Source organism: Plodia interpunctella, chromosome 7, assembly GCF_027563975.2.
Source record: "Plodia interpunctella isolate USDA-ARS_2022_Savannah chromosome 7, ilPloInte3.2, whole genome shotgun sequence".
Classification (NCBI taxonomy): Eukaryota; Metazoa; Arthropoda; class Insecta; order Lepidoptera; family Pyralidae; genus Plodia; species Plodia interpunctella.
This window is the reverse complement of record NC_071300.1, coordinates 464,989-489,483: the sequence shown is the minus strand read 5'-3', so window position 1 is coordinate 489,483 and position 24,495 is coordinate 464,989. Positions and strand designations below refer to the sequence as shown.

The window sequence follows — 24,495 nt, the reverse complement described above, 5'->3', positions numbered from 1 at the left end:
GGTTAGCGTAAAAACTTTCTTGAAAAGTCATTTATATTTCGTACAAATTAATAAACTTGCATTTCATTTGAATTTTAATTTAATAGTGTCTGAAGATTAAATAAACTTATATTTAAGAGTTTCAACAAAAAGCAAGATTAATTTTCGTTTGTAACCAGCACAGTAGAATGGTTACAAATATTATAGTTTTTTCCCGGGCATTGAACTATTTATTAATAATTACTTGCGGATAAACACTAGAATAGGTTCCTTTTTTTACAATTATAAGATACTACCTGCGCCCCGGGGTACGCTCCTGTGGGAATTTTGACATTAAAAGTACCTTATGTATTATTCCAGATTATATACTACTCATGTACCAATCCCTCCAGTAGACTTGACGTGTAAGAGTAACAAACACACAAAATCTTTATAAACATTCACATTTATAGTATTAGTAAGATTATTATAATACCAAAGCTAAAATGTTATATTACGCAAAGGATTTTGATGCGAATTCTTTTAATAAATAGTGTGATTTCTGATGAAGGTTTAAGGGGTTTGTAGGGGTGTATAATTTATTATAGTTTACCCGTCCGAAGCCGGGACAGGCCGCTAGTATAAAATATAATAATTATAATTTTAAAAACGAATTAAAAGGACAATCAAGTTTTATTTGTAAATTAAATAAGGATTCGGTAATTTGTATCTGTGATCATTAATAGCATCATTTTTAATCCCCGACGCAAAGAGAGGGGTGTTATAAGTTTAATGTGTCTGTGTGTGTGTATCTCTGTATCTGTCTGTGTCATCAAAGCTCCGGACTAACGGATTAACCGATTTTCGTTTAATTTTTTTGTGTCATAGATAATTTTATTCCATGAAAATCGGTACAGCCGTTCAAAAGTTGTAGCGAAATGAATATTGAAATTCGGGGTTTTTTTAATTTGTCTCACAAACAAACTTGTTAGATCAAACTAGAGCGTGAATAATTACTAATGTAAATGACAATGAATAATTCATAACAAATTCAAGCAAAAATAATTCAATTACCTAATAATATAAATCTAGAAATATTTGTACCGCCCATAACTTCAGATTACAGAAAATATATCTGCTTTGTCTTGAGACATTTATTTCAATCTAGTTTTCCTATTTTAAAAGCTACGACTCAGCGGAGCGCGAAAGCTCTAAATATAATGGAACTTTTAATTGAAAATTTGACGCTACAATTGTTTTGATAGTGTATTTTCGAAGTGTTTTTTTTTTTTTAAATAAAATCGTATTTTTTATGTTTTCAAACTTTGAACACGAGTTCGTAACAAAGCAGAGGTCTGTGCCGGCTCCGTTCGGAAAAACTGTATAAAATAGTATCGTACTCCTACCCTACTCTTTTCTCTTTGTAATATTAGTGTGGAAGGACAAGGCTTAGCAGAAACATAATAACAAGCAATAAAAACCGCTCAGTATTATTTTCCCATGAAGAAAGTAATATCCATGACAGACAATTTTATTTTCACGATAGAAATATATTATCATGCAATTAATCTTCACACGCGCAGAAAAACAGATTAATTGTTATGTTTCGTCCAGTCATATATTTATCAGTTTTAATGGAATTGATGTAATATGATGTCTCGCCATTGTATTATTTGTTCGCCATTAATTATTTGTTTTGAAAATAATAATGAGATGAAACATTTCTGGAATCGAGCGGAAATTAAGTTAAGTTAAATAAGATAAATTAAATTAAGTGCTCTGTCCCACATAAACAGGGCGTGGGTTTAAATCCCGCGAGATTCCGTTTTCTTTTTCATCTTATTATTATTATTTTCAAAATGGTGGCTTTTGCACGTATATAGCTTACCCGAGCAGCCCGTCCCGGCTTTGCTCGGGTAAAACCACAATAAAACTTCCTCAGAAATCATAATGTAAAGATAGTTAAATTTGATTACTAATTTCCATCGAGATATAATGCACTAATGCTAGTAATATTGTCCAATGTTAATATATATAAATAAAGTTAATATATAGAAAGTATTTTATCCCATCGGTCTGTGTAATACCGATGGGATAAAGTACTTTATATGATATGTAAGAATTCAATAACTACCGGACGGATTATTTTTTCAAAATTATGGATTTTACACGTATGTAACTTATTTGGTACATGAGAGATTGTACTATACATGTTTCAATATATTTTGTACTCAAACTCGTACCTTAAAAGTCTGTAGGTTATCAACCCTGCAAGTGAGGGCGGCGTCGCGCCCCACCGCCACCGTCACGTTTGACCCCGGACCCACGAACCGGGGTAAATCTGAAACAGACAAAAAGAAAATAAAAAAATATTTATTAAGATAATAATAAGAAACCATTAAATCTATATAACCATAAAATATAGTTTTAACTTGCAAAATTTTATTACAGGGCAGGGGTGTCCTGTAATCAAATCTTGCAAGTTAATTTCACAGACCAATTTTATCGGGTTGAAATTTTCAACGTCGCATCAGTTTCTATGACAATGCATTGTTGTGGTACGCTTGACCTGATGATGCACTAAAGTTTAGCTCCCAACGAGGGAACTCCTTAACAGCAGGGATACGATTTTTTGTCACGTATTAAATTTATCATGTTGTCGACAAAAGCTTGCGCCAAAAATGTTGTTATTATATTTTACCCATAAAATCTAAGAACTAGATGAAAATTACTGTAAGCTACTCCCACACATATAAATAAACATTATGATACAGTCAAAGTTTGAAACAAGCTATAAAGAGTCAAGAATAAAGCCACATGTGTTGTTATCACCGGACTCGGGACGCAAAACGAGTATCTCTTCTATTTTATTGCTAACAAAGCACTTTGAATAATTTAATCATTATAAATCTATATAGGTAGATACTCTAATTTAATTATTATACTTACATATATCTTCCTTAGTTTGCTAGATATACGAATTCTATTTTTTTTCTATATCCAAAACTAACAAAGCCTACTTCAAGTTATTTAAATAACCTTTCTAAATAATTTGAATGAATGAATATTGATTATACATGCGTATAAAAGTAAAACTATAAATAACGTTCAGGGAAAAACAAACGTTCGAAGGACCGAACCGGCCGTCGCGTATCGTCCGGAAATTATGCCGGACGGGAAACCCGACTGGAAACGGGCTGCGGACGTGCTAAAGCACCGGTTTTAAACTTCCCAACTGTATTTTAATCATGTTTTCTCCTATTTTTAACTGTGTTTTGAGCACCCTTGATTTTATTATAGGGCATTGTGTTTGATTCTGAATGGGTGGGTTGTATTGTTATTGTGGATATTCTTATTTAAGTCTACATTAGAATTATTTGTAAATAGTTAAATGGGAATCATTAGGAGCTGAATGCTCCTACGCGAGGGATCTTAGCAAGTGGAAATATACTTTCCAAGACCATGGGAAATAGAAGTGATAATATTGTATGTATATGTTAAAATAGTTTCACATAATGTCAAGGACTTTATCAATATAAATACATTCGCCCATGCTTTTACATGATTAAATAATATGATGAACTTGTCATAAAATAAATAATAAATTGTATATAAATTTATAGTGTTGTCATATGTACCGTGTTATTTTATATCAATAATGCTTTTAGTATTAAGTCTGTCTACTGTGGTTTATATTGTTGTGTAATAAAGCTTTATAAAAATACTAGTAGCCACTCACGGGTCTTTTGGAATACATTTCGGTTGAAATAAATAGTACTTTTGTACTTGGTTTTATTGTATACTGTTACCTATGTATAGAAGTATCTAATATTTACTTGCACACGTTTTATACAAAACGTATAAAAAAATAAGGAGCGAAGTTTTTTGTTTGAACTCGGTAACCTTTGGAACTACATATCAACCGGACTTGAAAAACTCTTTGATGAGGCATGAGAATTGAGAATTATAAGGGATAAATGTAGGAATTGTTTCAAATTCCTACCTACTCGAGATCAAACACACGTGTGGCACACAGATGAATTTTATAAGAAATATATATAAATCTATGACAATCTTGAAAACATCCTAATAATATTATCATTGCGAAAGTTTGTGAGGATGTATGTATGTTTCTTACTCTTTCACGCAAAATCTACACGACGGATTTTTATGAAATTTGATATACGGGATGAATATATATAACCCGGAATAATACATAGGATCATTTATATCCCGTAGTTCCCATATTTCTGTATAAATATACTGGAAGAAACAAACATATATTTCAAGTTATAAGTGCACCTTATAACGGTGAAACTAATTTATAGTTCATCAAAAAGACATGTTCAGCTGAAATTTCTTCCGAAAGACCGACACATCTGGAGTTTATGATAAAGTTAAAGTTATACTTAATGAGAGCGGAAAGTTAAGCGCGTATTAACATTTTCAGTTGTCAAGTTATGCCCGTAACTTGTTCGCTCTCGGCTTCACTCAGCCAGAATTCAGTTAGTTGCAGTTGACGAAACGCTTTAAGTTTTGACTTAAAATTGTTTCTCATATAAAGTATGTATAACGATACTAGCTGCGCCCCGGGATTTCGCTCCCTTTCGGATTCCGTCGAGGAAAAAAGTGTCCTATGTGTTATTCCAGGTTATATTCTACCCGTGTACCAAATTTCATAACGATCCGTCCAGTAGATTTTGCGTGAAAGAGTTTATGTGAACACACAAATAGATTTCTGAAGCTGTATTTTCGTACTTATTGTGCTTGAATCAATTAAGAAATTATAAAATAAAGAAACTAGAGATTTTTCCAAATATAAAAAAGTATTAATTACTTATATATAATGTATAAAAAAATCCTAGAACATTATATAACTAATCAGTAGTTTTCTATACCTGTGAAAATTATATATTTAATATTAGTAGTAGTATAGTATATTTTATACCTATATATTTTATATTATATTTTATTATCTTTGAGCCTATTCTGTAACAGTTTACGGTGTCCCCAGCGACTTCAACAATCTCCTTATATCTATATGTTCCGTTCTAATGTCACGTCACCGATCGCTCCCCAGGCTATAGACGTGTTACATGTCGAGCACAAGTTGAGAAATATTTTTGTCTTTCATATAATATTATACTGTGTTATCCGCATCGTAACCCGCGTCATTATTTAAAACAAATATTTACTTTTTATTTACTATCAGACTTTTTGACTATACTCGTATCCAACGGAAATCGTGTATTTCTGGGACGAAAAATATCCTCAGCTACCTGAATAACAAATTTCTTAAAATCAATCTAGCCGTTCTAACGTGAAGAAGTAACAAAAAACTCAAAAAGTTTCATATATTAGTGTGATGTGATGTTTTCATATGAATTTAAATCCAACGATTTGTTTACCATTGTGGCGACATCTACTAGGCCACATGCACAACGCTGCAGATGTAAAAAGACGACCAAACAAGCCACACAAGTGATCCACAATATCTACAGACAGATGGCACTACGGTCGACTCACTACCAGAAGCTAACAGGCCTAGACCGCGCAAACAGTGCGTTTTCGATTGGAAGCATATAATTATACAACCTCCGACATGACACCGTCGGAGCCGTGCGGTTCCCCAGGCGCAACACCTAGCCTGGCGGCAAGATCTTCCATTTATGGCGGTCGAGCATGATAACCTGGCTTCCGCTATACCATTACTTAAGAAATGATTGTCTTTAAAAATAAATACATTTCAAGACGACAAAATCGAAAAACGTTTTACTGCCTTCATTAGTGGCTGTGAGTATATTTAAAATGTTACTAATCCGGGTAAATAGTATGGCAGCTGATAGAATATTATTTAATAATGAAATCTGAAGAGATGTGAAGCTTGAAGGCATTAAAAATTGTACAGTTTGATGTGAATAACCCACTGTGGATCAATAGAGTTGTCTCGATATAATTATTATGCTCTGATTTTGTTAAAATTTCTAATATTTACAAATACAGTAATCCATTTAAAATACTTTGTTTTTAATATCATCGTCATCTTATTTACGAGTGAGTTTATTGTCGGTGTAAATCCTCCCATAACTCTCCGCATCTTACCAATTTAATTTATTTATAGAATGGCCGCCTTTAACACAATTTATCTTAGTCATAATGGTATTTTTTTTATATGTGGTAACTTTATACTTATTTGCTATGTAATTATAAGTTCAATAAAGTATTATTGTAACACATAAAGAGTTTATTCAAAACCGGAAGAAAAATAATATTTTCTCACTAAAGGTCAAGGGAGCGATTGACGACAAGCGCGTATATACTTGCCCGAAGGACTTGTCCCAGAAGACTGGTTTGTGTGTGATCGAAAAATTAAGCAAAAACTTATGTCTTTTTAATAAAACATGGTTTTGCTTAATCTTCAATTTTGAAAGACGACGTTTAAGAGAATTGATTATATAGAATAGATTAATAAATTTCGATAGATATTTGCAGACTTTTATTAAGAAAATCCGTAGATCAACTACTAAACTTTTTTAGATTTCTATTAAAATTAATTCAAAAATATAGGTAGCTACGCGATGTGTTAATCCAGGTATTATTCTACCCGTGTACCTATCAAGAAGTAATAATTTTGTGGACAGTATATCTGATTGGAATTTGTCAATTCTGGCTACCGCTATTAATGTTATAAATATCGTTAGAAAATAATAATTTTCTTTCCTCTAATCTGTTTAAATATAGGTCAGGGAAAGACCTCAAACATTATCCAACAAAGATGTTCCTCCCTCTGGGACCAACAGACCGTCTCGGTTCATATCCCGGTTATTGTCTAGGGAGCGATTGTCGATGGTCACGTGTCCTGGACTATATTGGCTGATCTCCCAGGAGAGATAACGTGGTCGTAACAATGTTACAAACTTGATGGTATTTTATATGAGTTTAATTTTGACTATTAACGTGGTACGTTGGCAGGAGGCGTTAGGCTCGAGTAATAGTGCCGAGAAAGTCATGTGTGTTTCATTCCACGTAATAACCACGACCCTCAGCCATGAAAGTGACTATGAAGAATAAGTAGAAGCATAGCTTTACTTGAACGAAGTAAACTTTTCACATAATAGAAAACAATTTGACGAATATTTTTCGTAGAGAGCTTTATGCATTTTAAAGCTTCAACAAGGTGCCTCAAAGAGCATGCTTCTCCCGTGAATCTAAGCTTTATACTAGTGTTGCGACTTACCATCTATAGTTTTTTAAAAACGCTCACATGAGAAAAAAATAGAACATTTTGTGGTGTGGCGAATGTTGTTTTATGAAAAGTTTTTTTTTTTTCATAAAATTAATCTTTGATTTGTCTCCATAATATAGTACAATTATATACTAATATATTTTTTGCATAATGATATTTTTGTCCACACTATAGTTGCGGTTATCTGCTGCCCGAACCAGCAACTAATGCAAAATTTTATGCACCTTTAGGTAGAAGTGAAGGCACTTCTCCCTGTCTGATTTTAACCGACCTGTTACTTCCTTTTCAGCCATACCTTCCTAACGCACTCCAGTCATCTCTTCATCGGCTTTCCCTTATTTCTTTATCCATTCAATTAAAAATCGAAAACTTTCCTTCTTATAACTTCTCATAAAATGACCATATTATCGAAGCGAATTGAATTCGAAAAATTACTAAAATTTGACGTGACAAAGCGCAAGTGAATTCTAATTTCTGAATAAATGATTCGAATTTTGAATTTTGATGACGACGTCACCGATACAACACTAAACGTGGCGTCATACAGATCCTTCAACTGCAACTCAAAGGCAAAAATTTCCATACTACAAATCATAAAGACAAAGGAAGCCTACGCCTTTTATCATCTCTTTATGGCAACCATTACGTGTCCCTTTCCTACAAGTCCTGCAAAAGGGTTGGACAAGGATAGGCTTATATTTTGCAAATCCCCAGATCCGGACTGCCATTGGGACTTATCACTACTAGATAAGTCTATGGCAAATGCAGTCGTGTCGAAGTTATTGGAGATTTGATTCAGGTCACATCACGACGCCGACGGCTTATGACCTATACGGGATTGGGGTGTAAAAATCACATTCTATTATTCTATATACTTTATGTAATTTTCTGTTCAGCAATGAAATGAGCCAGTAATATATTATTATATTCCATAATGACTCTGGTTCGAGTTTATTTTATATGTTATTGTTTTGTGTTTAGTTTGTCAGAAATTAGACCTTCACAGGCACTTTTTCTCGTCAATTTTTATATTTATAGTTATTTCTCACAAGCTACAAACTACTGGCATTTCGGAACTACCACTGCTGAGAAGAAATGCCAAAAGAAACTCATTTGAACACTGTTGGTCCCTATCATGCCAGATCGGCTTACCATTATTGTTTCTTACAATGTTTTTTTTTTCTAATAGTTACATAATGTACATAGTCAAAAGGTATATTAAAACAGGTTACGATTGTGATCCGAGTGCTGATTATAATATTATATATATATATATATGTATATATATATATATATATATATATATATATATATATATATATATATATATATATATATATATATATATATATATATATTATATATATATATATATAAATATATACAGTGTATATATATATATATATATATATATATACATATATATATATATATACATATATATATATATACATATATATATATATATATATTATATATATATATATATATAAAAGGTAAAAGGTGCCTGTGAAGGTCTAATTTCTGAATAAATGATTTGAATTTGAATTTGAATTTAATAGTCCGTAGGACATAATGCTATGAAAGTAGCTGAAATACACAAGTCTAGCTGTATCTATGTTCGTACACTGTCTGATCCTTCTCACTGCAAAAGCTGCCGTACTAAGTTTTTTGGCTGTGATTTCAATATGTTTATCCCACTTTAATTTGTCGTCCACAGTGGTGCCCAGGAATTTAGTACTATGTACCCATTCTAGAGCTTTACCATTTACTGTTAAAGGTATAACATTGTGCGAGTTATTTAAGAGAGAGAATTTAATACATTTTGTCGTCTCTGTATTTAGAGCTAAGTTGTTGGTTGTAAACCAGTTAAGCACTACCGACATGCTATTACTTATGAAGTTATAGTTTTCACTTTTTCTATCGACTTTAAATAATAAGGATGTATCGTCCGCAAATAGAACTTCTCATAAATGTTGGGCAGGCTTCAACCAATTATCGAAGTAATACTTTTCTCCTGCGTGCGAATAACAGTGTAAATAATCTGGTTAGTAATTCTGATATTGGTAAGTTTAACTGTAGTGTGTCATCGATAAGATGCTACTTAACGCAGCAGTTCTTTCAAAATGAAGTTGTATTTTTGTAGTGTTTATATCTTGATTATGTGTATGGTCTACTGTTTTGCATGAGTCTGTAAATTTGTTTTTATCTAAGTAATTCTGTAATTACCAGCGGGAACCTACTGTTGGTTCTACTTGAACATGTTAAAATAAATAAAAAGAAACAGAAACATTGATTACTTCGTACAGGGGGTACTTACTTACTGCAATGTGACCGACAGAGTACACACACAGTTTGGCTAGAGTTGGGATAGACGTATATTTTAGTGCCTAATTTATATATGATTTATATTTAACTTCTTTCTTATCGAGTGTACTGTGTCTGTATGCGTATATATAGCTGTATGCAGTGGTAAAAGTGATATCAAATGTCTTTGAGCGACTTGAATAAAATCGTATACAAATGTTAATAATAACACACATGATAAGACAAAAAAGACAACTTTTCAAGTAATTTTTTGAATTAAAAACACATACTTAATTGTTACCTTTTCTGCTAAAAGTGACATTATGACAACGGAAAAAATAATAATTAAATATGGCAAATATTAATAATGCTCTTTCGATGTTCTGAACTCGATCATATAGTTGTTTCAGCGCTTGATCGCTTTAAAAACATTGATCATTTTCCATAAATGTTGTAAATTTATTCCAAAACGTTCGGTTTGCCGAGATTACGTTCCATTTATTTTGATATATTTTGTGGTAATTTTGTCTTTAATAATTTTCATTATAATATACTCTATTGATATACGGTTACAAGTTCTCTATAAATATAATCTACTTATTCATTTATTATTAATACTATTATGTTGTTTATTATATTAATAATACTATTCTTCATAGTCATATTCCTCATGACTGAAGATTTACATTATTAATGGAGTGGTTTTCCATTGCCTTCTCCATTTCACACACAAGTTAATTATCAACAAGTGTGCGGGTTTCCTCACGATGTTTTTCCTTCACCGGAAGCAAGTGGTTATATACGAGTCAGATTGGTATACAAACTCATGTAGCACGAGTAGGATTCGAACCTGGGACTTTTCGATCCACAGGAGGGTGTCTTAACCATTACACCACCACCTCTTCATTAATACTAAATATTTTATTATATTGTTCTTTTAAAAATAATTTAGGCTTGTTTGATGTAACAAAACTTTATTTACAAAATCAAGTTCACGCAATTAAAATAAATACTTTGTTACCTAAGCCCTTATAACTTATAGCTGAGGAAATAAAACATTTGGGTGGAATTTTTATCTGCCCACCCTCTCCTAAATCACGTTCCCGAAGCCCTAAATAGAGCTTCACAAAGCACAGAAAATATGCATACATATACGTGAGTACACAGCATATCAGCTACGCTTCCCCGCGACATAGGGGTTGAACCCCTATGTCGCGGTGATAGCAGCGAATTTGCAATGAGTTTCAGTAGGCAGATTTGCTTGTGTTTGTACTCGGAGCCGCACGTCGAATTTAATCAAAAGTAATTTATTAGACGCGGGAACTTCCGGAACTTGCAGAGCTTTGGAGGTAGCGTCACTGGCTGTGATCTAATGGAATGTTTCGAATACTTAGTCCATACTGATAAGGAATCTATATAGCCAAGCGAAGAAATTAGATTTTCCTAACAAACTTTTAGTCCTATTATTTATTCTAATATTTGTTAGTACGAATACTAACTCTGTAACAAATGTTTACGTCTATTAGACTACTATTAAATAAAAAATTAATAAATATTAGTTTTCTTTTTATTTAGATAGAAAATACAAATGACCTTTATGGTCTCGTGATTTACTGATAGACAGTTAAGTGCATGCAAGTTTTACAGTTTGGGAAAAATAAAATGAACTTTTAAACCTTCACTTTGGATAATTATATGCTAAACAACATGCAGGTATTAAATGCGCACATACCTTTTATATTTCCAAGACATTTCGGGACCTTTGTAACATGGTCAAGGCCTGGGAAATATAAAAGGTATGTGCGCGTTTAATACCTGTTGTTCAGTACATAATAAAACGAACCCCACCTTGCTAACAAAGTCAGGGCTATCTGCCCCGAAATGATTATAAAACTTTCTTTAAAGTAACAGTATATTCTACAACGTAATCAGCACACGTTGCATGTAATCGCAGGCAGATCCACTAACAAGAACTGGTAATAAAACTTTGCGGATGGAAAGTTGAGAGATGGGCGAAAGAGCGGCTTTTGTTTTAGTTCCACGATTGTTCCGTTTGGTCCCCGGGGCGCAATGTGTGATATTGTGCACTGTGCAGTTGGCAAACTGTACTATTACTCTGTTACTCTTTAAAAAGGTGCCGTTTTTAAGACTTTCTATCTTACTAACTAACTGTCTATTGTGAGTTTTAAAACACGATTTCTGTATACTGTAAAGTATGTAGCAAAGAAATTTAATCGAGTTAATACAAAAAGTTTTGCAAGATTCATAGATTTTTAGAGTAGATTTTAACGGATTTTAATAATGTTACCTATTTCTATGGGTGGGTTACACCGGACAAACTTTGAGGTTAATTTGTGACTTTCGCGCTGCAGTTATTTAAATAAATTAATGGTATACTTAGCGTTTTTCTGTGCAGGTTAAAATTAACGTAAGACTGTTGTAACGCACCCTAAGAAGTCGATTAAAATAACTGGCAGCTAATAAATGAATTGTGGCAAAACACGTAGCCCTGTATCGTTTTACACTAATATAGTACCAAATATGAGTCTATTTGGTGACCCGTGACACCGTGAGTGCACATGGTTTTGGTTGTCAATAATATGATATAAGAGATAATTTATTTGCGATAATGTTCTCTAGTGCGTAAATAAGAAGAATTATAGTTCCATCGTATATCTGCTAGTGTAGATGGTTCCGGTGTATCGAGAATAATATCATATTAATTGATAATTATTTGCCATAATTTTAAAATTATGGACCCATAGAGCTTAAATAAGAACAGAGTTCCATGTTATATCCAAGTCGTGTTCGTGACTAATCGAATCCTCGTTAAGCGAAATCTCTGAAACCTCTTTGTAATGAAATTCGGCAAACATTAAAGTCACACCTACCCTAAGTAATTACTTGCTGATTCGCTATGTGACGTGATTTGAAGGATTCCCTTCACCCTTTGTTTGAAGAGTAACACAAAATTTAATTAGAAAACTATTAACATTATTAGATTAGGGATCCTTGAAACCTAAAAATATGAGAAAAAACAGTACGTTACATAATAAATCTTGCTGTTATATTGTTGTGTATGTACCTATATTCATTCAAAATTCAATGATATTTTTGAGATAACTATGAGTATAGATTTTTCTATATTCTCCTCTAAAATACTGGGAAATAATGTATGAAAATTACTGATATGACAGTTTCTGTAGTCAATGATTTGGTTTTCCTGCGATTGGCAGTTTATAGCTTTAAAACGTTTCAATTTTTCTTGCAAAGATTTATATCGACGACAATGAAAAGACGTAGGTATATAAAAACTGGATAATTAACTAAACTTTATATGTATTTTCATCCTTACACATTTCCCACATATTAATTTATTACCGTAGGTAATCCAGCGACGTCGACACGGATTGCCCAAGGGTTCAAACTTCCGTCGGGTCAAGGAATCTATCAAGTCGTAATCATCTAGATGTATTTAGGCTTATGGCGGAAATCATTATTAGTTTGACGGAGCACTTCGGCAACTGTCGTGGTTACTTGGTTAGTGCTGATTATTCTGCATTATAGGGTCTTATGGCTAATGCAGACCGAATGCTTCATGTGAAGCAAGGAGGAGCTTAAAATCTTAGTCTTGAAATCTTACTGATGATATCCAAAATGTGTGTGCGTGTGAGAGCCAATTTTTTAGGACGAATTCTACACCACATGCTTCCGGCTACACCGGCCTACACAATGTATGCGGCTACTTGCCACAAGATGGCGGTAGGTAGTGGTAAAAAAATGTCATGTCAGATGTCTTTAGGCATCACGTCTTGAATAGAACCTGACACCAGTGTGAGCACTATAACACACTCGATATGAATTAACGAATGAGTAGGACGGATTACAATACATTTTGGCATAAGGATATAAAGTACTGATCTCTACTTTCTCGACGCAGAAAAGCTGAACTTGTATACATATTTGAGTGGGTTAGTTTATTTATTTATTTATGTACACAACATATCAGTGTAAATATAAAACTTACAAATAGAAAACTAAGTACAAAGGTACTACTTATTACTTTAGAAATTTCTTCCAGTAGACCCATGAAATATTAGTTAAGTTATTAAATGCTAAACTTAAAAATTCCATTGGCAGATCCTAAATACCTACCATTTAAATTTCATCAAAATCGGACCAACGGTTCGAAAGTTATCGCGTTACGAACATACTTACATACATACAAAAAATGTATTTTTTGCCCCAAGTAGAATGTATGAAGTTTCATTCATTTATTAAGTTATTAATTTTTTTAGATACATCCTCATCGCACTACATTGCTTTATGTTTGGTATTATCGTCGTGTGGTAGAGAATGCCGTATGGCATTCATTCCATAATTTTTCATATTTTTGCGCAATTAAGTTTTTTAATAAATAAAAATATAATTGAAGTGTAAATAAAGAAACCTTTAAACAATTTTGCGCCTCGTTCAATTCTCTCAATATCCGCGGTGAGCGACGGAGGCTATACACATAACAGTAAAACTTAGTGTACCATACAAGGCGGACATCGGCGACCCGCGTAAAAGCACATTACCGTTTATAGCGTTTATCTTCTAAATAAACATTTTTGGGATCATTTTAGTAATAAATAAATTGTTATATAATATACTAAAATGATCCCAAAAATGTTTATATCCCAATAAACACTTTTCAAATGATCTCTTTTACATACGACTTAATTAGTAAGAACAATATCGATTAACTGGTTTACGTTATTACATGATTGTTATGTTGTGTACCTAAATAAATAAATTATAGGTAGATACAATTCTTCGTCTCACCCAGCAGTGGGTTACAGCATTCACGTGCTATCATGTGGATGTTGTGACCCACTGCTAATACCCACTGCATAAAAAGTTTCATTTTTATCGAAAAAGTCCTATACTTTTAGATAAAAACAATAATCTATACTATTATTATAAAGAGGTAAGCGTTTGTGACTTTGTATGTTTGAGGCGGGTAATCTCCGAAACTACCAAACCGATTTCTAAAATTCTTTCACCATTAGAAAGGTACATTATCCAACATTGCTATAGGCTATATTTTATCTGAAAACTTCCACGGGAGCGAAGCCCCGGGCAACATATAGTTAAGTATACCTGTACCTATATATAACTTGAACCTAACTACGGAAACCTGCACACTGGTGGACAGTTTAGTTCACTAATTTGTATGCGACTATCTGCCACTCGATGGTAAGTAGTCGTAAAGTGATGTCAGATGCCTTTAGGTGACTAGAATAAAATCTGACATCAGTGTTAGCAATAACACACTCGATATGATGATGGTGACTATACTTATATATTTACTTCAATCAGACGAAGTTGAAAAATTATTTTATACTTACCATATAGCTTTCATTTTTTTATTAGACGTAAATAAATCATTCTCAATGTCTCTTTTCATATTGTGATGCACACAACTAAACTTTATTAACCTAAAAATACAGCTGTCAGCCGTTATGTAAGTAACAATAAAATATATTTTTTAATTAAAATCGTCGCCAAACTCGACATGGCAATATCCATAAACGTAAAAAACACGGAACGACATACACGACACATTTTTTAAATATGAATGAGGGGCAGCCAAATTGGACGCCCCCCAAATTGAGCCGCCGGGAGCAAATATAACATTTGAGTAATTGTCAGTGAATTATACATAATGGAGCTTTGCTTTGCAGATACTTTTAAACACCAAGGCTAGTGATATGTTTTAGTAATTGTATATATTATTATATATATGTGTGAGGGAAAATATTGGAAGTTTGTGGTTTTCGCGGAGATTGTAAAGAAATAGCTTAGCCATAATGCCTTGGGATATTGTCATCTCGAGATGTGTTTCATTTAACGAATGTCTGACAAAAACGGAGTAATATTTCTTTGCCAAAATGGCGTGATATTGCTTGGTAACATGGTAACCATAATTCGTATTGGGAATTCGGGATTAGTGCGGGTTAGGCATTTCACCTCTCACCAATCGAATCGATTCGAAGTGAGACGCATTTTTAACCTCCGACGCAAAAAGATGGGTGTTATAAGTTTAACATGTCTGTCTGTGGCATCGTTGCTCCCAAACGAATGAACCGATTTTCGTTTAGGTTTTTTGTGTCATTGATAATTTTATCCCTAAGCCGTTTAAAAGTTGTAGCGAAATTAATATTGAAAGTCGGGGTTTTTTTAATTTGTCTAACAAATAAACTTGTTTCAATACAAAACTTAAAAAAAACTTATATAAATTAAACTTTTGACGAGTATGTATATGTTGATAAATTTAAACCATAATTTAAAATACAAAAATACGGCCAGTTGTAAAAAAAATACGTGGTTTGAAATACTACATAATACTCATTTCTGAACATACCCCGAGTTCTAATATCGAAGATTTTAATATTTATTTTGTCAGCTGTACCTCATAAAATATATTTGCCTTTACCCTACGCGTCAAATGAATAAACGAGTGGTTTGTGTGATGTATGAGTGTTGTGCGATGTTCAGACAGAGTCTGCTATTATATGAAAACAATATATGTTCCTTTTCTTTCTACTTTTACTCAAGTTTCTGAACTATTAATACAGTTTTTTTTTTCATTAAAAATCTAGGATGGTATATGCGGTATTGGTTTGTCAAATAGGCAATGAACTCCGACGCTGAACGGCTGAAGAAGAAATCGGAAAACTCTCAGTTGAGAGGGAGGGAGAGGTCACACATGAAATAATTCTTCCACGTTGCGATGTAAGGACAACTTAGTTGAAGTATCTCTGTTCCAGAATTCCCGTGACATGGCTTTGATCCCCACTAGAGTCGTATTTTTGATGTAAAAAAATTTAAAACTGTTACACCATTTTTCTTACTTTTGAAACCAAGCAGTAGGTACATTCTTCTTGTATCCTAACGTAAAATACTAATGCCATTTGGCTATATGCTTCAATGTTTTCAAACACTCAGGTGTAACTTTATAACCCTAGTACTATATATGTATGTTGTATGACACACGCGTCAATATCACTTTATAGTCGGCCTTACTATAGCGCTCGCTTTTGCCTCGCGCAAAAATCCCACCTGGTAAGTAATCAACATTTTCACTGTTATAATGTAACATTGCTTACATCTATGAAAACGATTCACGTTAGTACACACTAAACATACATTAATACTTAACTAAGTATCCATTAAGGTTATCATTGTATGAAAACCGAAGTTTTCCCGCCACAATGTAGGTTCCACAGCAAACAAGTTTGACACCTAAATGTAACATCCACACTATTCTCAAGTACACATCGACAAGGGCCTCGCGCACTTGAATGGGCTTTTGTGAAGGCTGTACGAGAAAGTAAACAACTAGGGGTGGGTTGCACCAGTCAACTTTGACGTTAACTCTAGCCTGCGTAGAACAAGGCAATGTATGTCATTTTATGTAATCAGCGGCGGCGCGCAGGTCAAAGTGAACGTCAAAGATGAATGGTGCAATCGAGTCTAAGTTATTAGACAGTTCCTAACATAAATATAAGAATATATATTTAGTAACTAAAACATGTTTTACTTGGGGCAAACCAAGGAAAAAGTAAATGGACGGTAAACACTAAGTCATCTTATATTATGGGTCCAGTGGATAAACATATGGAAACGGGCACAACAAACACAGAACCGCAGTTAAATATCTAAGGTCACAAGTACAAATATTTGCCCACGCTGGAAGTCGAATCCATGTCACATCATCTCTCCTGTGAAGATTTAATTTCAACTGTCTATCACGGTTCATGACACCCGGCGACAGACGGACAGATACTCGTAGATGGACAGCGGAGTCTTTGTAAAGAGTTCTTCTGTATCCAAATACAGAATCATAAAACACAAATCAAACACACGTCATATTAGATTTATTTCGCGTAATATATTGCTTCATAAGTGGCTTTATATTATAGAAAAAAAAGTTCTACAAAAAATATCATACACGATACCTTGTTACTTTTCCCAAAATTCTCGCACGTAATAACTTTATCTCATCTATTTTTCTAATTCCATGCTTTTCGCGCGTGATTGGGTGCCTCGAGCGTCGCTCAGCTGAATTTATTGTGTAAGTACTTATCTCCAGGGGTCGAGCTATTGTTCATTTGCAAAATGGCGCGTCGGTAATCTTTGAACTCATCATTTTATACATTTATATTTTACGTTGAAATGTGATTATGTGCTTCGATTTTTCACCGAAATGTATTTTGATTTCTAGGTACCTTAGTCTCTTCGTATGATATCCATGGGAGGACACGGAGTGGTCCTGCTCTAGGGCGGGACCACACGCCTCAACGTTTGTTACTGAATGTATCATATTGGAACGCAAGTCATCTTTCTATACTTTTCTTTCATTGCTAACACTAGTGTCAATTTTTTAACCAGATGTCTTTATCTCATATTATCGCCATAGAAAGAGAGAGAAAGGAAAGCTAGTTCATAAATTCATTCACTGTACACAAAATTGTATCAGTGGCTAAATTAACTTCCACAAACCTATCACAAGTTGCAAATCTCTTCGCAACTTGAACCTGACAGGTCGATACCCCAAAGCAATTTCACTAAACCCGCCATCTATTATATACATAATAATTAAAAAGTTACTCAAATGGATTATAAATGAACTTTGAGATGGTTCCGTTAACAAGTTAGTGAAGTAATGATTTTGTTTGCTTTCGAAAATGTCTGGACTTTTATGCTGTATGCCCCAATTCAGACCAATGGCAATTATGACGCTAAGGTTTGTTTAAACTGAAGGTCTAATATGGAACATACAAACACGTACCACGTTATTAACGTCCATATGCTGTCTCTTTTTCTCACATCGTGCGCCGTATTAAAAAAAAGAGAGAACGCGTGGATGCAATGACGTGCTAAAACAATTTGGACAGGTCTATAACGAAAATGTCATGTTTCGCTCGGATTCCCGCCCATTGTAAAGCGTCGATCGTTCAAACAATTGTCTCATTTTCAAGTTAAATTAGTTCGATGGCAATTAAGTGAACATTTTAAACGGCGAGCGAAATTTTACTGCGAAGTATTTTTATGAGCACTCGACGAAGTTTGAGAAGCACTGCTTGAATTCAGTGTTCTCCAAACTCAGAATTAATATAAAATATCGGAGAACTTCAAGAGTTACTTTGTAACAGAGATTACGGATAGTTTTTGCAAAAGAAACTTAACATTTTCTATTGTTACTTTGATTAGAAAGATTAAAATCATTCGTTTTTCTTTAAAATACTTGGTAACTAAAGTAATTAAGCGATGATGATATAGTGGAAAATCACCGATTGTGCTCAAAAAGTCCCAGATTATAATCCTACTATTATACAAAGCCGTGTTTCGGGTTAAGCTTGTGTCGCAAAGAACTTGAAGGAGTGATTAACATCGATATAGAATAGAATCTAAACCAAGGCTAAGACAACAAACAACAAATTATCTGATCCTTTTTCACCTTGTAACTTGTCAACAATAGAGTTATCGACGTCTTTTCAGATTTAACAGTTATAGAAAACTTCCCAATCAATTTAGTTTGATAGATTTGGTGTCAGTTTTTTTTTAAGTCAAAAAATAACAAAATAACAGGTAAAGTAACTTCTGATTCCCTTTTGTAATGGTGCAATAAATAGTTCATCTATGTACCAAGTCTAAATGAAGTGAAAGTCAAAACACGTTTTCAGGGTAGAACTTAATTCACTTTTTACTTCAGACAGCATAAGTATATTTTTTGTGATTAATGTGTTAACTCATGCCAGATTATTAATGTCTAGGGCCAATGTTTTTGTGTATTAGCCAATTATGTCATTGGTAGTCTTTTCAACACGATTTTCATACACTTTTATCCCCCATTATAGTCTTTTGGGGGATGGCTTTTGTCTATATTTTTTAACGGGAGACTTTATCTACATGAATGAAAAATTTCATCAAAATTAGTCCAGCGGTTTAGCCGTGGTAGTAGTAATATTTATCTCTATACTACTAGCCCACCCTATACTTATGTGTAATTGTCGAGCGTTTACGTGTTGCTGGCGGTAAATGACGATACCGATAAATTTAGCGACAAAATCAACTTTTTATTTTATGTAATGTGCATAGAATGTCATATTATGTCGGACTAATACATCCCCTTCTACCTTTGACTTTCAAATATCATAAAATTGGCGTATTAGAGACCACTGTTGGCTGGTCATCTGGCCTTGTCTGTCTCTGTTGAGAAAAGGCTTCGTTAATTCGATTGCGTTTTTAGTCGCTTTAATCAGATGCCTTTTGTAAGGTTGATTACTGTCGCCCTAAGATCCGCGGATAGATATCGCGGGAGCGGGAACCCATCACTTTATCGCAATTCACTTCAACGATTTTCATTTCCCATAAAACTGTTTGCAGATATTTTAATACTGTATATAACAAATCCTACAATATGTTTATGTTGAAATTTCCATTTCCTAGATTTTTTATGACTTACAAACACAGTACTTAGCTATTTATTTCCATATTTTTACAACATCAACATCGTAATTTTATTTCCACGTAAGTTTCAGTTTGCAAAAGTTTTATCGAAATATTTGGTGTTTTATTGATTTTCATAATAACATAACTGAAGGATAAAAATCCTAATTGTAACGGATAGGTTTGTTCGGTTAGCTTGTGTCCACACATAGCACATTGAGCGGGAGCTTCAACTATGCTAACAAGAGCTACGGGTAGACTAGGTTACAACAACTGATATTTTTTTGCGCAATGATCATTAATTTAAAGCACAGTTAAATATTAATTCACATAAATATTATTTTCTCTAACGAAATTAACAGTAATTTATTTGTTATTAGTAAATTGATACATAAGAAATTAAATTGTTTTCAATTTTAATTTTTTGGTCTAATACTGAAATATATTTTTATGAACAGTTTTGTAACAGTTTTTGTCTATAATATGAAATTGTGATTATTCATTATTCGATTTAATAAAAAGAATATATATTAAAAATCGTGAAATAGAATTCTGGGAAATGAAAATCGATGTCAAAAAAATCTGTATTTAGACAGGCCAATGTTATGTTATGTAGTGATTTCTCTAGAAACTATGAACTACATGCATTTCAGTTTGACCTCTGCTGAGGAGAAATACCCAATGAAACAGGATTACACAACATTATGCCAGAAGGCCTATATTGATAAATATATTTTTTCATTCTCATTTCACAGAAATCTCTTCCACGATTATTAATGACAAATTTAAAACACATATTAGTAAACTGTTCAGGTTTAAATAGAAACACTGCTGCTTTTATATTAATAGTGAGTAAAATGTTTTAAATATCAAAATCTTTTCCATTTAATGATTGGCGCATACCTGATGCAGCGAACCATTGACTTTATAAATTGCTGCGAATAAAATGTTTACGAATAAAAAGCAAGCAACAAATTGTTACAGTACAGTGATAGATTGCGGGTTTTCTTGCTTTTTTTTTGTTATAAATGGAATATTACCTTTTTCCGAATTCTTCATTTCGAAAACGAACAGCGTTCTGTACTCAAAATTATGTATCTACACTAACAGTTAGAGTTCAATGGGTAATCTTCGAATCTGATCAACAAATTTCCAAAGTTCTAGAAGAAACCACATTTTTCACTAGTGACATAACGGTACTTAGGGTATAGGCAATTTTATCAAGATTGTTAGCAAAGCCATTTCTTTCGTTGAAATACGAGTACCTTGATGAAAGTGGGACGGAGCTATGTAACTAAGTCATAAGTCAGTAAGTAACATAAGTCTATGTCACTTAATCATAAATAAAAGTGGCCAAGTGTGAATCGGACTCATGAACCAAAATTATTTATACAAAAATTATAGGGAACCCCCTAGGGCTCCCCCTCAATTTTTATTTTATTCTGTTTTTTAGTATTTGTTGTTATAGCGTCAACAAAAATACATTATCTGCAGAAATTTCAACTTCACATGTATGAGCTCTAGTTTACAATCTATACTATTATTATAAAGAGGTAAGCGTTTGTGAGTTTGTGTGTTTGAGGCGGGTAATCTCCGAAACTACCGAACCTATTTAAAACATTATTTCACCATTAGAAAGGTACATTATCCAAGTTTGCTACAGGCTATATTTTATCTCAAAATTCCCATGGGAGCGGCCCCAGGCAACAACTTTATATTCTTCTCGTTCGTGATAAAAATCAATTGTCGTATTTCCTAAATATAATTTGTCAAAGCCTCTTTCCCAAACACATAAAACCTGAAAGTGAAGCAATAAATTTCCACAAAAGCACCGGACGAGCCAGAACAATCGGTGGGTGAGAATCAGCAGCTTTTTGAAGCTTTTTTGAGTTAATCGACTGTCTACATTCATCGTTTTCCGATATTTGGAAGCTTTTGTTCGCGTTTTCTTTTACTACATTCTAATAGGTACCATTTCGAACTAGAACTTCTGAGAAGTTTGAGCATCTGTTTATTCACTGAGTAAACAAGAATCACAATTATTTTGGTTAGCTGAAAGTTTGCTATAAAATATTGGTTCCCTCTATTGGTTCCCCTAATTTTTTGTATTACCAATTTAGGTTGGTACACAAACGTTTTGCTTAAATTTTTTTCCGTACATTTTTATTATTCTTAATTTAGTATAGTCAATTTAGCCCCCCTGCACCGCCTGCTGTCCGACTTAAGTTTTAACATATTGTTGTACATTTCGAAATTATTATTATTACATACATACATTTGATATGAGAATATTGTCTCAAATATTATTAAACTAGGTTACTGTTAAGTCTAAAGAAATAAATTCCAAACGATTTTGGGATGTTTTACAATGGAGATTCTAAAATTGTAGCAATAATTATAAGGCTAAATTATTAAAATGCAGGAAAAATCTATTAAGACTAGATAATAATTGCGCGTTGTAACTTTAGGCCAACAAGGTTTGACGAAGAGAAATTAGAAACAATAATTTTAAACGAATCAAAGGGCACTTAAATTTAGCCTTGACCGATCACATGTAATTTGTTCACGCGACGCAAGTATTACCAAGTATAGGCAGTGTGTGCAGCTGTTGGTCTAACAAAGGGTATTATTAAAAATTTATTTTGTCGTTGAGATAGCAAATCATATAAATCAGATAAGATAACAGACGTAAATAATATGAATAAATTTATGTACTTACTTTAAATTGTGTTCTTTGTACAAGATATTACAAACAAACCAATTTGATGTTTTATTATTGCGCTTTTTATATTTAGTCTATGATTCTTGGTCACAATAAAAAATGCAGTGTCCATGGCTTTTTCCAAATTGCCCGCGCGTTCGGATAGTTTTATCTTTACGATCGGTTTTACAGGAGGACAGTGTGGGTTCAGATAAAGTTAATTGAATTCGTTTTTTGAAACATTTTGAGGACAGAAATTCACGTAATTGTGTTTGTTCGTTTTTTATTAATTATTATAGGAAACAGCGACCGCGGTAGCCTTTGTTTACCATGGTACCGAATTAGCCGTGAAAACGTGATAGACAGCAAACAGACTGATATTTTGATGCAGCTATGGACCAACAATGCATATTGATTAGCAGAATATAATATAATTTCGATAAATGAAGGGTTCTTCGCGAAAAATACCTTGATAAATTATTTCGATGTAATATTGTACAGAAAATTCGCAGCTGATAAAATAATCATAGTTTCACTACCTAGGCTTCTCTCAAGAACTCTCTAGAATTCCTTGCGTAGGAGTATGATTGACGTACAAATATATAACACTTATCAAGTGAGTCAATTTATCAAAAGGACACATTGACATTTAATTGTGGAATCTGACCTTTTTTGGCGGTAACAAATGGCGGTGTGGACGGATACGTTTATATCACGTGCCTTTAATGTGGAATAGTTTCTGGCGATTACTTTTGTCAACTGAGAGATGGATTATGCTCTGCTAGTTTTACAATACTGGCTAAATACTATCGGCAAAAAGTTTGCCAAAATTTGGCGGTTGCCGCATACATTGCTCGATTATGTTGGCGGAAAATAAAATCTCGCACACAAAATGCGCAATGTTCATTCATTCGCGACGGATCTGTTTGAGTTTAGTGACAGTGTATAGCAAGCATAGGCGGAACCATCAAAGCTTCTTATTTAAAAATATTATTATGTTACGGAATCCCTAAATGACAATATGTTGTGATTTAATTTTTATTATTTACTTGACATGACTTCTACTAATACCTCAAAACTAATTAACTAAATTAAATTGAAATACCTAATAATAAAACATAGGTATACATTAATTTGACATGAATAGGATTCATAACTGGTACTTTTGGATCACAGGCAGGCGTCTTAACCACTAGATTATGAGCACTTCCAAAAAATTTACACTTCCATACATGTCTATTTTAAAACGAAACTATCTAATGATCTACTGAATTTAGGTAAAAAAATATGTTCATAATTCCTTTTCTGTTAGGAAAATTAATTAAAAAATGTCATGAATTGTAAAAAGCAAAATTTACAATTTTAAATGAAATAAAATTATTTCATTGATTATTCATGTTAAATGTTCATTTATGCAAATGATATCAATATTAATATTTTCATTAATACTGTAATGTTAATATAACTTTTGTAAATGTAATGAAAAGTTGTAAATGGCTAAATTATTATCATTATTTAACTTATTAATATAATGAATGATGTGGAAACATTTTAAACCAATATAGCCACAGATATCGATATGTAATTTACCAGAAGTTCGAGTAATTTCGTTTATTTATAAATAAAATGCCATCAAAAACATGCCGTAATAAACCCAAGTCTCGCAGCTCAGTTTTTCTACCGTAAAAAGTTGTGAGATCCATGTAACAAAGTCGATTAATTTATTTAGTCCCCACATAAGGAACCTTCTGTCTTAAGTTATTACGCAAGTTATTATCACATC

General features: G+C 33.0%; 1 protein-coding gene across 1 annotated transcript in view; it reads right to left on the bottom strand.

Annotated features, from left to right (window-relative positions):
* Positions 1–24,495, bottom strand: part of LOC128671479 (lachesin-like) — a 53,712-nt gene that overhangs the window by 13,745 nt on the left and 15,472 nt on the right. The window contains exon 2 of the mRNA XM_053747943.1: positions 2,202–2,299. Within this exon, the coding sequence (XP_053603918.1) occupies positions 2,202–2,299 (98 nt within the window). The remainder of the gene's footprint in view (positions 1–2,201; positions 2,300–24,495) is intronic.